The sequence below is a fragment of the Blennius ocellaris genome (genome assembly GCF_963422515.1).
Source record: "Blennius ocellaris genome assembly, chromosome: 5".
Taxonomy (NCBI): Eukaryota; Metazoa; Chordata; class Actinopteri; order Blenniiformes; family Blenniidae; genus Blennius; species Blennius ocellaris.
The window spans coordinates 19,950,651-19,967,992 of record NC_137654.1 but is presented as its reverse complement, the minus strand read 5'-3'; the positions used below and the strand labels follow the sequence as shown (position 1 = coordinate 19,967,992).

Below are 17,342 nucleotides of genomic sequence, written 5' to 3'. Positions count from 1 at the left end.
CTGGAATATAATCCGTCCTTTTATCCCGAGTCTGGATGAGACACGCACAGATGATGGATGTTTACCCCTTTAAGAATTCTTCTATTCAAGATTAGCTTACTGTGTGAAGTGGCTCTAAATAGCTCATTGTAAATTATATCTTCTTTCTGTAATGTTTGCTCCAGATGCTAAGATCATATCAAGCTTTATGCTGAATGATTTCAAAATATACAATATTTGTGAGTGTCCATTGCTCAATCTTTTCCAATTCTTTTTTTCATGAAAAACGTTTTCTCCAAATGAAGCAAATCGTGATACTAAGTTAGTAAGAAAAATGATCAAACACGTGGATGTGCCCCACAGTGAACTGGTGCTCTCTCACTCGTCAGTTTCACTGCATTACAACTTTCCTGTTGTGTTCTTGAGCGTCCAGCAGAGGGCTTCAATTTATGAAGGTCGAGCTTGATTTCATTGTCCCAATTCGAGATGAATACAAAAGTGAGGTCATGACTGTTCAACAATAATAATTACACCTGTCTTGATCTAAAAAGACAAAAAGCTTTTTCTCTCTCTCTACATTAGCAGGAAGAAATATTAAATTAAGTCTCCGATTTGACTATAGCCACTTTATGGTCTCAAAATTATTGAATGTATTAATGCGTGACTTCAGGTCTAATATGCTGTGGAATCAGAGAGATATAACATGTGTTTGAAACCTTTCAGATTCTACATATAAAGAGAGTTCCAGTTGTTCCTTCGGAAGCTGATCCACTGAGCAGGGACTCATTCAGGAGGGCGTAGGTGTGTCACCATCTTTATTTTGACTTGAATTACATACATAACCACAGATCAATAGTCAGTCAATAAAAACACGTAAATAGCATTACAGTCAGCACATTTCATATTCAGTAATAAGTTGAGAAGTGGAATGTTTTATCTGCAGGGTACAAAGTGACACTGTGCCGTCAACAGATTTCCACATCCAGCTTATAGTGTCTGTTAAGGCGCTCCGATTCATTTCTACGACACAATTTTACAAGTCATTTAATTCCACGAAACATATATTGCACCTCGCAACCAAATGTTGCTTTCTGGGATTATCTTGGAGCACACAGTTTTTTGTCATGCTATTTTGTCACAATTAAACACAATTGTTGTTTAATTTCGACTGTTACTCAATGAGAGAAAAACATGTTTTTCCACCAGCATGGGCGAGTCCTCAACAGTCGGTGTCATTCAAATTTGAACACAAAAGCACAATTTCAACATGCAATTACTTTAACTGTCTGTACACCGAGCTGCCACAAATACTCCAAAAAGTGACAGAAGGAGCTGAAGATGACTTGGGATAATGGTAAAATACAAAAGCCTGTACCATATGCTTTTAGTTAAAAAAAAAAAAAAAAAACTTTTGATACTTAAAACCCCAATGCAATTGTATGTAATCAATGTAATTAAAAAGTAACCAATATGCCTACTCTAAGTACTTGTGTTTTTCAAAACAGTGAGCTTGCTTTTTGCATTTCAGGCAGTGTAGCAGTAAGTTGTGTGGTATACAAAGTGGTTCTAAATACAAGTAATCTCCTGTGAAATGGTGTGAAAGGTATTAGTGAGGTGACCCAAGGATCAAAAATGTTGAGGCGTGGAAAAAGGTGCGAAAAGTGTTAACAACAAAGCCTACGCCTGGTGGTGAGGTCAGGTACCCTGATAAACGGTTTCCAATGGTCGGATGTGATGGGTGCCTCTCACCTCTCTTGAAGGTGCTTGAAGTCGAGTGGCATTCATCATTCAGTTCTGCTCAATGAAGTGGTCATCAGTGCAGGCCAAAGAATGCACCATTGCTCGATGCCTTTTTGTGAGTCTTCCAGTCTCGCTGTGTCTCTGTTCAACATGCTAATGACACCCTGACACCCTATAACCTCAGTGGACACTTCTGTCTTACAACGTCTTGTTTGAAGCCTCGCAACGGCGAGGTACTGTTCATCAATTGCTATGTGTCGTCTTGGTCTCGTCCTGTCAAACAGCCCAATGGGGAGGATTTTATGAATACCAATTCCAACTTAATCAGGAAATCTATTGAATTTTGCCATTAACCTGTTAAAAACAGAAAGTTGTGCAAAAAGTACTGAAACACTAAACAGCAGGACATGAGCATTAAAATGTTTCGAGATGGTCACATTAAACCCTACTGGAAACGTTACAGTGCATTTTAAATCCATCCTGAAATTTCACCTCAAACCAAATATCACACTTTTTGTGAATAGTTTAGTAAAAAAAAGAAGTAAAACGCATTTTTATTACTTTGCAACCTGAACACTTCTCTCCATTTAAAGAAGAAAGGGAAGAAAAGAAAAGAAAACCGTTTAAGTGTATTTATTTGTATTTTTATCTGGTTTTATGGCAAAATATCTCTATTAGCAAACTATTTTTTTTGGCATTTGAGGTGATTGGGGACTAGACTCCCATAAATATGGATGTGTGTCTCTGTGTTCTTTTGTGATGGGCAGGAGACATGTCCAGGCAGTCTCCAGTCCAATTAATAATCAGCTGGGCCTGGCTCCAGAAAACCAAAGCTAGATTAAATAGTGTAGATCAGGAGATGGTTTGATGTTGTTGTGATAATGTTAATGTCATTTGTTTCATCAACGTTAATGATGGTTGGACTATTCTATCTGATATGTCTGTTTGAGTGGCTCGTTTTACCTCTTCAGGTGGTCATTTTACCTGAACACTGCATCTATGTGTTTATATTATTTTTAAATTCATGCTCAGATAGGTCAATACTACTTCATCGGTGGGGGAAACATCATGGGCTTTCATTGGTGCATCAATGATCTAATCAGCTCAAGTTTCAATGTCCAGCCGATGACTCTTATAACACTGTAAATACTTCGATCATAGTGAATGTATTAAAAACGCATACAGTATATTGTGTAAAATTTCAAGTGAATGTCTTGAGTTTAAATGGTCAGCCTACATGCAATATTAAACTTTCTGCCAGCCAATTTTGGTGCACAAGCGGGATCTTTGACACCCAGATAGAGAAGATGAATAGGTGGGGTCATAATAATGCTTATTTGCCAGCAAGTTTGAAAGCAAACCTCTTCTGTGTGATCTGACACCCATCTTGTCGGCTCTAATCTAATGACTTGAAATGCTTTTTATGGATTATTTTTGGCAGGATTTCAGACTGAGACCAAAAATAAACTGTGCTTTATTAATTCGGTCATTTAACGAGTCACTAAGATATACCATCTTATCCAGGGACTCCCCTCCTTTTCGCACCGGCGGCTAGAATCGGCCCCATAATCCTTAATAGAAGATTTTGAGGTGGAGTGCAGTTGTATTCTAAAGATTTTCACGCTGACAGGTAACAAAGCAATTACTAGATACTGGCTGTACAGATAGCTCTACGCGCGCACACACACACACACGTTGAATACAACACTGCACTGACTTGCATTGGTGACAGATTAATGTTTTATAAGTTTATTGTGATTTTTTATTTTTTTTTGCAGTGTACTGTATTTGATACTTTATTCTGTTGCCATCATCAGCTGTGACGTGATTTAGTAGGTACTGTCACTTTAAGAGAGGTTACCTGGAGGGGGAGGAGAGGGGGGACAGGTGTGAGCCGCAGTACCATCACCCTTCCCCGGGACCGGGGGGCAGTTTGTCCCGTTATAGCAGCGCGGCAGGACGCCCCCCTCCAAGTCTGGGGGTCACCGCCGGGACAGGATGTCCGAGTTGCTCGCGCTGCCGGAGCGGTGGAGCTCGAGCTCTCACGCCAACTCCACCGTCAGTGACGTGTGTGTCACGTGACCGCTTCTTCCCTCGGTACGTCCGTCGTATTTTCCTCCCTCCGCCGCCTGCCTCGGCTCCGACACTCTCCAAACAAGCAGGCGCAATAAGACGAAGGGGGGCGGCCGCGGTCGGGACCGGTGTCACAGCGATCAGCAGCGGACGGACTGAGAGGAGGGAGGGAGGGGAGGGGGTGGGGGTCGTCGTACACCTACAAGTTACCATCAGTGAAGCTCGAGCACCCCCTCCACCTCACCCAACCACCCACCCACCCCCGGTCCATTTGTGGCTCGTCCGAGCCCTCATCCGTGGAAACTTTTGAGTCGCTGCGCTGCACATGAAGAGGTCCCACCGAGCGAGGTGAGTGCGGCTTCACGGTTCCTCGAGTGTTTCACCTTCCTCAAACTTGTTGTCTTACCTTTGCGTCTGCGGCTCAGCGGTGCTGGCCAGCTGCATGTCGCCTGCTTTAAAATGGCGACAGCCAAGCAGGGGGTGGTGGTGGTGGTGGTGGTGGTGGGGGGGGGGGGGGGGGGGGTACGGAGGGAGAGCAGTTTTTCTTTTGCGGGCTGGGGAGGGCTCCTCAGAACGGGCTTCACACTAAACCCAGAATGCGGGCACGAGCCCCCCCCCACCCCCTCCCGGTAAGTTGGGATATCACTCCGCGCAAGTTGAGCAAAAGGATGAGCAGGCATCATTTGTTTTTCGGAGGGGGCGGGGGGGGGGGGGGGGTAAAAGATACAGTCCAGATACTTTGTATCTGCTTCGCTAATCTGTGCCAAGATTTAGGAAGTCAGACAATCACTGATCTCTTCACTTGTTATGATAATGACTACTGACACTATTTTCCATAGCTGCTCTTTGGAAAAAGTGGACAAACCGGTTGGCAGTGTGTTATTTTGTTACGTTCTATCATTTTTCCTTTACCAGGTGTTTGTTACATGTTTATGTTTGCAAGCATTTGCTTCATCTTCACCCGATGTTTCCATTCCATGCTGCCCATGTGAGTTGGGTTGTTTCCCCATGCCAGTGTTGTCATGAGCGTGTGTGACTCCAGGGATTAAACGCAAAGCTTTCCAGACGGCTAATTTGTGTCTGACGTCCATGTGAGTTCAGGGCTTAATCCAACCATCTATTTATCAGTCACCGTCCACCTTTTGCCCTCAGGATGGCACGGTGAGCACACGTGGACCAACAACACTTGAGTGTGGTTGTATCATCCCTTGATGTTAGAATGTGTGAAACCTGTGCCGAAATCCTTGTTTACCTTCACGTCTTCTTGCGTTTCATTGTGTTGTTGTGTCTTGAGCTCACTCCCTCTCCCTCTCTCTCTCTCTCGCTCGCTCTCCCATCGCATCTTCCCAGCTTTCTCTCTTTCTGCTCCTCAGATTTTGTTTTGCAACCCATGCAGGTCGAGCTGCTCGGCGTTGAGCGGATTATTCCAAATATCGCTCGTTTCGGCCTTGCGCTTTTGATTGTTTCACACCTTAAAACTCCCTTTGTTTTGTTTTCCTGGCTTCTGTTATGAGCCTGTAATGACCTGCTGATCAGGCGATTAAAACCAAGTATTGCTTTGGGTCTGCATGATTTATTTCTGAACGAGTTTCTTTTCATTTTTCTTGCACTAATCCATAATTACAATTTACTTGCAGATGTCTGCCATGTATGGCCACAATAACCGACTCGGGTTCTTCTCCAGGGCCTCTCTCACTTTGAGGGAGAGCAGCGCACTCACCTTGCACGCCCGCAGCCGGCAGGTTCGGGTCAGCAGTGGCAGCAGCCTCTCCTGCTCTGCTTGGCTGGTTAACAGCCTGTGATGTCAGCCATTTTAGGTTGGACAGCACGGAGCGTGGTGAGCCGCCATTTTTCTCTCCCTCCCCTCGCAAGCAACCCAGTTTTTACGCATGCACCGGCAGTGGCCACAGCAATGCAGCCGTTTTTGCAACCCACGCAGATCCATTCCCTGACCTGAGCGCAGTCCAGACTGGACTGAGGATCAGATGGAAAGACACTGTTGGGAGCATTGTCACTGGGGCTTTCTTGTTGCTGCCAGGAGCGAGTGAAGGCTGGGACAGCCGGGGAAGGAAGTTTAGATGTCGGCGTGTACAGTAGCGAGCTGTGTTTTGTTGGTGAGCAAAACCCTGGAGCTGATTGACAGGAAAAGGTTCGCTGGGGCTGTTTATTGTGAGAGTAGGTAAAACTGGCACGTCGGTCGAAACCATGGCAATGGAGGTTGTGTATTGGTGTGCAGACGCCCGTAGACGGGAAAGGGTTCATGTTGGGAAGGTGCAGACTTGGTAATTAGCTCCAATACACGTGAGGTTGGAGGTCGTTTTTGAGTCCCTCATTGAAAGTGGTTGCTTCAGCCCAGTTATCATCGCCTGCTTATCTATCTGTACCTGCTCTACAGCGAGTGCAGGAGGCCCCGAGGTGACTTGGGGGGGGGGGGGGGGGGCCCGCAGGCACAACACAGGAGCTCGGAGTGCACGGGGAACAGTCGGTGCAGATTTTCTGGACAGGGACTCGGGCACCGTGACGGGAAGGAGACGGCATCGCCTCTGGCCAATGGCGTGCCTTGGCGACGGCGACCACACCTAGCAGGGAGACATCAACACCGCGCTAGTGAGGCACTGAAATAGGAGCAGGGCAGGGACTCTCCAAATACCACTCACAGGGGCGTGTGGAACAAACAAGCCCTACTAGAGCCCGGGACTGGATGGCACAGGCGTGTTTACCCACATGCGTGCACTTTAGAGAAATGAGCTGGTGAGAGAAAGAGAAGAGGGGAGGAAGGAGTGAGTGAGGGAGAGAGAGCGAGAGAGAGGGAGAGGGGTAGGAGGTGGTTGCCATGGGGACAGTAACACACCAGTGGCGCTGTCGACCCGTCTCCCTGGGCCAAACTTGCTCGGGAGAGGGAGGAGGAGAAGAAGGAAAGGTGGGAGGGAGAGAGGGGAGGCACGGGGTGCAGCGACTGTTGGAAAAGGAGGGGGAGTGAGAGGGAAGAGATGAGGAAAAAAGTGGGAAAAGCCAAGGGAAAACTGAGTCAATAAGGGAACGCTTGTGTTCACCTATTCTCCTTCCTACTGAGAGAATTGGTTGCAGGCACAGATATAATATCGTACCTGTGTTCTCAGTGATGAGACCAAGGGTGCCGTTGGCATGCGGCTCCACCGTGCAGCCAGGGATTTCTTGCGCGGGTGCTATTATTGTCCCGTGCTGAGCGAGGATGTAGCTCAGGCCTCGACAAAGAGTCGGGGCCGCGGATGAAAGGAGGTCAAGCTGTGCGGCGCCATTGATGAGGCAAACAGAATATAGGTTACGCACCAAAGGGTCAAAATTGCTCCCTTTGTATGTCACAGGGAGCTCTGTGACTCTCGCGCGGTTAAAAAAAAAAATGGCAGCCTGACTACCTCGGTAAACAAGCCTAACGCACACACGAGCAGCCACCCCCGCACGGCGTGCACACACTCACAGACGCAATCACACATGCCCCAGCTCACCCCACCGCTCCCCCCCCTCAGTTCCACACTCTCGATCTCACAGGAAACCCACACATGCAAATGCTTGCATGCATAACAGGCGCAAAGCCGCCGCCGCCACATGGCCAGTCAAACATACTGTATGTGCAGCGTTCAAACTCGCGCCATCAACCGCTGCGGTCGGGGCAACACAAATCATCACGGGTCTGATGTCGCCCGGGACGGTTTGAGCGGGCCAATAAAGGCTCACCTTGTCTTGGCCCTCACCTGTGCGCAGCCTTGTCTTTTTGAAGCAATGCTGATGTGTTTCACGTTGCTGTGGGTTGGTTTTTATTCATGTTTCGAACATGCCATGCAGGTGACATGAGAAGTTGTGAGCAGCTGGGCCTCCATCAGTTAGTTTAGAAGATTTTGAGTTTTTGAGGTTTTCTAGGGAACATTTATTTCAACAGCTGCTGAAATGCATGTGGGCACAGCTACAGACGCTGGAACTGAATTTCAGGTTCTGTCCACTGGCCGAACATTCCAGTATGTGCTGCACGGGGGAGGAAGGAGGGTGTGTGTGTGTGTGTGGGGGGGGGGGGGGGGGGGGGGGGGTGATTGTAGTTTGGAGCAAGAAGTGGGCTTCGTAGCGCGGGGGTGGACACGGTTGGGCCGGAGAGTCGGAGGGGGGTATCGGGGAGGAAAATTCCTCACTGAAACACCTCAGTGCTTCCTCCACGATAGTTAACACCCCTCCTCACCCCGAACCCGACCGCCCATCCCCCACCGTCCTCTCTCCCATTCGCTATCCCTCTCCCTTCGCCTGCCACCCACACCCAGCAGAACCACGTGATGGATGGCTGCGAGGCTGCCCACCCATAAGCCTTTGTGTTGGTCATGTGACCAGGCTGCCTTGGCAGAGTGGTGCCCCCTGATGCAGAACTGAATGGCAGGGGAGTAGGAGGGGGGCACCACAGCCCAAGCCAAGGACAGGCTCCCTCTCTCTCTCCCTCTCTCTCTCTCACTCTGGGGGGGGGGGGGGGGGGGGGGGGCAGCAGGGGGGGGACAAGGGGCATCACGTTCCCTGCACAGTAGCAAACTTTATTTGCCTGTTAACCCCTCGTACTCAGACCCAAAGAGAAGAGGGACACGCTGATTCGATCTGAATCCAGCAATGTTTACATCAGTCTCCAATGAGCTCCGCATCATATGTCGACTGTGCAGGAACTGAATTTAGTTTCACTTCAAAATGAAGCAAAGTGAACCTGCATGCCTTTTTTCTTCGCCTCGGCCGAGTGTAAATGGTCATTTGTCACACTCCAGTTCTGTAAGGGTTAAAAAGTGCTCTGAGCTAATGCACCATGACCTTTGAGGAGAAAACCAGTGATTTGTGTTTGTGGCAACGAGAGAACTTTGCTATTGAACAAGTGGTATTTGTGTGACGTGTGTCATATTTGTTGAGCGTATGGACTGCTCACCTGGAAAAATGACGACGCTCAGACCAGTCTCGATATGACGTGTGTGCCTCGTCGATGCGCTTTCAGAACCAATTTATTAGCTGACTATTGAGATATTGCAGGTTTTTTTTTTTTTTTTTAAACTTTTAAACTCCTTCCAGCTGTTGAAACTTTATGAGTTTTCTGTGTGTGAAGTGTCATGTTGGGGGCCAGATTGACTTGGAGAGTTAGTCGCCCTGGAGCTGTCCTCCAATACTGCATCACCACCTCTCTGCCCGAGGGAGGGAATGGTAGGCGAGCCGGGAGGGGGTGGGGGGGTTGGGGGGTGGGGGGCTACTCCGCAGGAAGCTTCGCCATTTTGTGCGGAGGCATGGAAGCAAGAGTTGTGGAGAAAATCTGGGGACTTTGTAAGAGGTTGAAATCTGCATGTTTCATGATCAACATCACTGTATTTCTAAGGAACCTCATCTGAACCATCTACTTGTCCAGTTCCAAGGTAATCCCAAACTCCACCAACACATTCAATAGGCAAAGTGTGTGAGGAGTCTTTTAAAAGTGTTCATGTTAAGCTACATTTTTTTTTTTTTTTTTTTTAAGGCAGGTTAAAAAAAAAACACACACACACACAGAATGTGCTCAGACTCTGGGGGTGTGTCTGAAAGAGGGGAAGTGAGATGGAGTTGCATGGGGGAGGGGAAACAAGGGGGTAAGGACAGGAGCTCAACCTAGAAGCCTTCAGTTAAGAGGGAGACTCGGCTTGTTTGAGAGTCCTCATAAAAGAGATAGGCTTCAGTTTTATGAGGAGGAGAAGACTTGATCTCCTTTAATGAAACCTTCATGAGCATCTCTGGATTTGAAGGACCTTTACTTCCCCCCCCCCCCCCCACCTCCGAAAGGCCGTTTTACCTGTGCTGTTGACCTTTTACCTGGAAATATCTCTCGACTTGGTTTTCTTTTTCAAAGCATGAAATCTGGTTTTGAGTAAGAGATTTCATCTCATGTTTTGTACTTTCCACTTTATCTCTTTGAAATGATATAACTCTGTGCAACTAACCACATCTAAATTATCGGTGTTAGATCCTTATTGATTGATGATCTAAAACCATGTTCTGTGTTTGTTTTGTTTTTTTCCTGCAGGATTTTCTCCAAAATTACTGCGAGAACCACAACTGGACCTATGGAAAAGACCCGCGGCCCTCCCTCCTCCCCCATGCCTGGCCTATAGTCAACGAGAAACCCATACTTTTCTCTCACACCCCTCTCTCAGCCATTTGACCAACACCCCCCCCCCCCCACCCCCCTACCCCTCCGCCTCCTCCCCCACTCCGTGGTCACACCATGGCCAGCAAGAGGAAGTCAACGACCCCTTGTATGATCCCCAGCAAGATCATCCCCCCGTCAGAGGAGGCTCAGCAGGACTCTCCTGTTCTTCTCCGTCAATCCAGGATTTCTGGAGGCGAGAGGCACAGTCCCCTCGACCTCCGAGAGTCTTCCAAACCAGACGCAGGGGACACTGTCAAAGATGGCGCCGGTATTTACACCTGTAAGCCTTGTAACTTTGAAACCCACGACCTTAACTTGTTCTTGGATCACGTCTACACCGGGCATCCAGACTTTCGTGCGGACCCCAGCTTTCTTTGCATCAGCTGCGGTGTTTCATCACCCAAGTTTGAAGGGCTGGCCTTGCACAATGCCAGAATTCATCCCAGCACTTTAAACACGACTCTGCATCTCAAGAGGAGGGACCGCAGGTTGATTGTGGAGCAGAGTTTGTTGACCGCCCAGAGATGGGGAAGGATAGTGAGATTTCCATCACTAAAACCCCCATCATGCGGATGCTGAAGGGAAAGTCTGAGCCAAAGCGGATCGCGGTGCCTCACGCGGCCCCCGAGGCGCCGTCGTCAGACACGCCTTCTGTTTTGACATCTAAAGACACAGAGCGAAAAGAAACCGCTGCAGTTGCCGTCACTCACGTTCCCACTATTGTCCACAATGGGACGACTAAAGTCACGCTGCCCTCGGCGATCCAGATAGTCAACGGCTCAGGAGCATTACCGATGCTAAAGACGCCCATCACACAGGTAAAAAGTTAGCAACATTAAACTTATGAGTATTGATTGCAAGTTTGTCTTTTAGTAATGTAGTTTTAGATATGAACAGTTCAATTCAGCTATTTTTAAAAAATGTTTAAGTCACGAGGGTTTTAACACTTTTTTCATATTTCAGTAATACAATAGCTCTAAAGCAGATTTGTTTGTTTTCCTTTAGGTGGTATCAGTTGTTCAAAGCAGGAACTTTCATCATTCTGCACCTACGATGACTTCATCAAACATTTCTTCCACTTCCACATCTTCGTCCTCAAAAAATCTCCCCAAGGTATTGATTGATTTTTTTTTTCTCCTTTTACCGTGACTGTTTTAATTGGATAACCAGCGATTATCACACATTTTTCTCTCTTCCAGGTGATGATTCCTTTGAGTAGCATCCCTACCTACAGTGCCTCCATGGACTCCTCTTCCTTCCTGAAGACATCCTTCAGTAAATTCCCGTACCCCACAAAGGCCGAGCTCTGCTACCTGACCGTGGTCACAAAGTTCCCCGAAGAGCAGATCAAGATCTGGTTCACGGCCCAGCGGCTGAAGCAGGGCATCAGCTGGTCCCCCGAGGAGATCGAGGAGGCCAGGAGGAAGATGTTCAACACCATCATTCAAACTGCGCCCTCCACCTCGCACGGCCAGACTCAGAGTCACCTCGGCCCGGCTCAGCACACCATTACAGTCCTGCCGGCCTCGCTGGGCGCCACGGGGATCCCTCACATCCTGCAGGGATCTCTGGTGGGGCAGGGCGGCGTCATCGTCACGCAGCCGGTGATGGCAAACGGCATCCAGGTCAGCAGCGCCCCCGTGGCCCTGGCCGTCACGCCCAAGCCTCAGGCGGCGGCTCGTCCCATGATGCAGGCCCGGCCCGCAGCGGCCCTGGTGGCGGACAGAGGTATCGGCATGCTGGTGGGGGCGGTGGGCAGCAGCAGCACAGGGAGCAACACCATTAGCAGCAGCAACAGCAGTCGGAGTGGGGGAGGGGCCACGAGTAATGTCATTGGTAGCAGTCAGGCGAGCGTCATCAACCTCAGTCTCGGAAATGGAAACCACAGCGGTTGCAAGGTGAGCAGTGTTAATGGTAAACACCGCGGCACCACTGCCGACTCCAGCGACAAGAGCAATAGTAGCAGCCACGTGAACGTTAAGACCGCCGGCATCGGCGGCAACGCCTGCGGCATTGCGCAGAGCGAGAAAAAGGTCAAAACCGATGGAAAAGATGTGAACAGTGACAATAAAACAAGCAACGACGCTCAGAAGAGCCAAGACACAAACGGTAGCAGCCACAAGAAAAACCCAACGAGCACAGGTTCAGACGACGTCGACCTCTCGGCCCGCGACTCTCCACCATTCAAGCTGGATGAGGAGTCTTCTCCCGCCTCCAAGTCCCCCTCCCTCTCCCCGTCCCCCTCCCCCCCACCCACAGCTGCTGAGAGCAGCACGCCCAGCTCCCGGGCGTCTTTCAGCGCTTTCCTGGACGCCACTTTCTACAGGGGCAAAAAGTCTCCCGAGCAGCTCAATGCCCTCAAAGACAGTTTTCTGGCGAACCAGTTTCCCGACCAGGAGGAGGTGGACCGCCTCATCGCTCTGACCGGGCTGACCGTGCGGGAAGTCCGCAAGTGGTTCAGCGACCGCCGCTACCACTTTCGCAACCTGAAGGGCCCACGCGCACCAGGAGGCCAGAACAAGCCGGGCGCCGCCTCTGGGGCAGGATGTGGTTCGAGTACACCGGGGAGCGCCCACCCCATCGACCTTTCCGAAAGTAGCAGCATCTGCCGGGCGAAAACCCCGCCGCACAGCTCCGACGCCCTCAGCCCGACTGTTGCTCAGACGCCCACATCTCCGACCACACCCTCGCGCAGACTCCCCAGACTGCCGACTCCTGACTTCACGGCGATCCGCTACAAGGAGAGGGAGCCCCACCAGGTGAGACCCTAAAAGCTTTAAGTTTCAGTATGAGTCCTGAGTTATTTAACTTTTTATGAAAGGACAATTGTACTGATTTTTGTCCAGCATAACGCAGCGGTCTGTCTGAAAAGTTGTTGTTTATGTTGATTTATTCCCATTTCATTGTCATAAAAGTCAATCAGTTAATCAATTTCACACTAATTCAGGCTGTTTAAGGCCTGGAAATCGCGAAAAGCAATTATTGTGGTTTTGCAAACACAAATATGACGTGCTTTTTTTTCTAACAAGCACAAATAATTTTCCTTCGATTAAACCAGTGAAAACAGTGATGAATAAAGCTTTTGTCTTTATATTAAATCCATTTGGATCCTGAATGCATTTTTAATGATACAGTTTTATTGAAGATTTTAAAAAAAAGCACATACAACAACAATGGGGGGAACTAAGTTGCATCAATTCTGAGTGGAAAAAGAAATCCAGAAATCTTTACATTTCAGAAAAGTTGACGCTATTTCATATTTTTTGTTTAAAATGCCTTTGTCAGTGACTGTTACTTTAATAATCAGATAATCCCAGTAATTGTCCCTCGGGTTTCTGACCAAACAACCCGTGTGTGTGTGTGTGTGTGTGTTATGTTCAGGTTAAGGCCCTAGAAACCAGCTTTGCCTTAAGCTCCGACCCCTCAAGCGATGAAGTGGACCGACTACGATCGGAGACCAAGATGACCAGGCGGGAGATCCACGGCTGGTTTTCTGACAAGAGGAAGAGGGTGGCAGCTGAGAAGAAGAAGGAGGAGGCGGCGCGGGCGTTGAGAGAGGAAGAGGAGGAGGCCATGGAGATGGAGGTGGACGGAGAAGAGAAGCACCGAGACGACGCGTCGGGAGAGCTTAAGGTCAACCCCATCAAAATAAACCTGAAGATGCTGAAGGTGACCGAAGCCAACGGGAAGCCGGAAGGCGAAGGGCCGGACGGCCCGGCGCCACTGCCTCAACCCGGCAACGCGCTGGGCTCCTCCCCGGCCTCCGCCTCAACCCCCGCCACCAAACCCAAGCCGTCCCACTCGCCCAAACCCACATCCGTCCGCGGCAAGAAAACGGCGGAGCAGCTCCACCTGCTCAAGCAGGTCTACGCCCGCACGCAGTGGCCCAGCGCCGCTCAGTACGACGAACTGATCGCCGCCACCGGCCTGCCCAGGCCCGAGGTGGTGCGGTGGTTCGGGGACAGTCGGTACGTGCAGAAGAACGGCCAGCTGAAGTGGCTGGAGGCGTACCAGAGCACGGCTCTGGAGGAGGACCTGAAGAAGGGAGACGCCAAGGTCCTGCAGGCTCACCTGGACGCCCACGGCAGGGTGGAGGAGTCGCAGGTAAGGACCGGGCTCCAAGAAAAGAATGTCTGCCTGTTCTGTTGAATAAAGTCCAATTAGACAAAATGTCAATAGTTGTAATTGATGCACATTGTAGAAATATTTCAGCGCAGGTGATGCTAAAATTTTGCGAATTACTTCCAATATGGGCTCATGAAGAAACATCCAGCTTCACCCCATCAGTTGGTCGTCACTTTATAAAATCTTTCTTGTAAAGACAATAGTTAAATATATCGGGTTAAATAGATCAGGTTATATCTGTAATATGGACCCTATTATTATACACTTCTAACAGTAACCAGATAGTTGCATTATGAAACTTAATCAGCGTTCTGGTTTGGATGTTTTGTTTTGGGTTTTTTTTTTTTTACTTAAATTGCATGTGTTGAGAAGTAAAAAGATTACTCCTGAATAGAAACCTGAAAAAGTGCTTTTTCAAAGAAAAACGAAAAGCATACCATTTTGTCGTTTAAAAAAAACAAAACACCAATATCATTTTCTTTCATTGTCATTAATTTACAGTGAAATGGTAAAACATTTTTACCCATTTACTGTCTATATAAGTCTACAATACATATTGTTTTTATGCAATGGACACAATTGTAAAATATGTCTTCATAGATATCTTGAACTTGTAGCTACGTTTTATTTTCATGTGAATAATTTATTTGCCATCAAAACGTTTAGATTTTCTCGTGGGAAAAGTTCATTTGAATCTTGAAACCGTTTCTCTTCCCTCGTTTTGAGAGGCACCAGACGTTGTTTTGCAATAGGATCATTCAGTTATGTTTTACTTTGATAAATGAATATCAAAGATGATTTTATACACAATAGTAAAAATCAGATATTGGTGAGAAAAACAAATCCTCAGCATGCAGGTCTGCATGGAGCCTTAAACAGGGAGTGTAATCAATCAGGCATGGATCTTGAAAGGTGCAAAACAAATAAATAAAAAATGAGCGTGTGTAAATGTGAGTATCCTCCATGAGCTCCTGTATGTAGGAGGTGATGGTGTGTATGGCAGTGCGGAGTGCTGCAGCATGCGCTCCTAAAATAACCGGCGCGCTGCGTCTCTCTCTGCTCAGCTGCAGGATCTCGCTCAGACCAGCGGCCTCACGGCAGACCTGGTGCGACATTGGTTCTCCACCAAGGCGTCCCCGCCCGGGATCGAACTGCCCGCCGCTCCCGCCACAGGAATCGGACCGGTCTCTGCGGCGGCGGCGGCCGAGGCACCGACGACTGACTCCTCCCCTCCCGAGCAGCAGCCGGACGGCGGGACGGAGGAGGACGGGGAGCGGCCGGCGTGCGGCGTCACGGCAGCCGCAGAGGAGGAAGCGAGGACAGACGAGCCCGTGAACGCTGCCGAAGGTAACCCGACTGCCTGCCGTCGCCTTCGCCATCAGTTCCCTTCAAATTTCGAGTGCGTAAGGCCTTGGAGAGACGTCCGTGCGTCAGCAGGACGCCATACAACATTGTGTTTCAATTTTCTCCCATAAATGACAACAAAGTTGCCTCAAATGATCACTTGTGACGCACTGGAAGCAGAAAAAGTAGTTGATTAGTTTCCTCCCTGAGGGTGGTGGTGTGATTCACCATCAGTGTGTAACTGTCTCTCAGCTGGCTCTGGCACGTTAAAGTGAAAATACACATTTCTGTTAGCTCTGAGTCACGCAGCCTTGCCGCCATAACTCGCCCGACTCCACCAGCACGCCGCGGATCATCACGAAGGAGACTTCTGCGCGTTTCTGCGACGGCTTGCAACTGAGGCGCATTTTTAATTTCTCCCTTTTCATTTGCTGCAGGAACTGACTGAAGAGGCCTTTTGTCCACGGATGGAGTTCAGCTGGCAGGTGGTCTTTGTTCCCGGGGGGTCGAACTAAAGGAGGGCAGATGTGTTCGTAACCGGATCACCGGACGGACACACGGACCTAGAAATTACCCCCCCCCCCCCTCCCCCACACACACCCCTCCCTGCCTCCCTCACACCCACCCCCCCGAGAGGTAGACGTGACCGCCCCCACGTCGCGAGATGGACACTCACTCCTCCTCCCCCCCCCCCGCCCGCCCGCCACCGCATTCGACATCCACCCACTCTTTTCCCCGGCGCTCTGTTACACACACACGCACACGCACACGCACGCACGCTAATACTCTCCCGTCCACCATTTTCCCTTCCAGAAGGAACTTCCAGGAGAGACGGAGGAGGTGGTGTGGGAGGGAGGGGGTGAGACGGACTGTGTTTCGTACGCCTGCTGTGATGGGAGAAAGGAAGCGAAAGGAAAAAAAAATAAAAAAGGGAGAAGCCCTCCGGTGGCTTTGGAGGCTCGGACACCGACAGCAGAGTGTGAGACTTTATCGCTCCGAGGTACAAAAAGCTGCGCAGGTCCTTGCTGCAGGTGCTTGCTGAGGCCTTACAAAAACAAAACAAAAAAAAATTAAGTGAATCATATCTCTCCGACGTGTTCTCTTCATCGACACAAACTTCGTACTCGCAGGTTTACCTTAAATGTGCTAGCTAGATTGTTCACAGTATCGAATGTGACAGACGTTTATGATGTTATTTTTGAACATCTCTTCTATCTCCATGACTTTTAATTTTTCTTCCTCCCCTGTACATAATTCTGTGTGTAAGCAGAACATTAAATAGTTGGAAACGGAAAGATGTGTCATCCAAAGAGTGAAGCACCCTGCCGTGTCTAAAAGGAAAAAAAGAAGTCTGGAATCTGCTTTGTGTTGTAGCATCAAGTGCTTTTTTTTTTTTCCACGTCGCTGACGTACATTCGTTTTTATGGGACTTTCTTATCGGACATATTTGACTGTAAAAGAACTGTGAACTTTTATCAGAGTTCCAAATTTAGGCTTGATGTATAATTTTTACAGATGGTATTTGCAGAATAAACAGAATGTAAACCAGAATGGAATGAAGTTGTTGGTTTTTTTGTGTCGAGGTGCAAGATCGTAAAATGTCTTTAATATTGTGTTTCACTTGTATTAACATTGCATTTATTCGCTTAACTGAGAATAGTTTGTTTAGAAGAAATATGGACGTTGCCTGCACAATAAAAGGAGAAAACGGTAATTAAGTAGGAGGAAAGCAAGAGCCCCCCCCCACCAAAAACAGCTCGGGATTCAAACCAGGAACCCTCAAACTGTGACGTTGGAGTGCTAATCATTACATTACAGTAGATCCTTCAAAAATGTTCTGAATATATGAAAATGAACATTTCTGCTTATGCACATTTCATTTGGATAATACAAAAACTGCTTCAATAAAAATAGA

At 48.5% G+C, this 17,342-nt stretch overlaps 1 protein-coding gene across 1 annotated transcript; it reads left to right on the top strand.

Annotated features, from left to right (window-relative positions):
- Positions 1-3,954: 3,954 nt before the first annotated feature.
- Positions 3,955-16,978, top strand: zhx3b (zinc fingers and homeoboxes 3b). The gene is given in 8 exon segments (XM_080496789.1): positions 3,955-4,140; positions 9,833-10,475; positions 10,478-10,776; positions 10,964-11,071; positions 11,158-12,717; positions 13,340-14,062; positions 15,148-15,430; positions 15,865-16,978. Coding segments are annotated over 7 exon segments (3,426 nt in total). The 5' UTR covers positions 3,955-4,140; positions 9,833-10,033; the 3' UTR covers positions 15,876-16,978.
- The last annotated feature ends 364 nt before the right edge of the window (positions 16,979-17,342 follow it).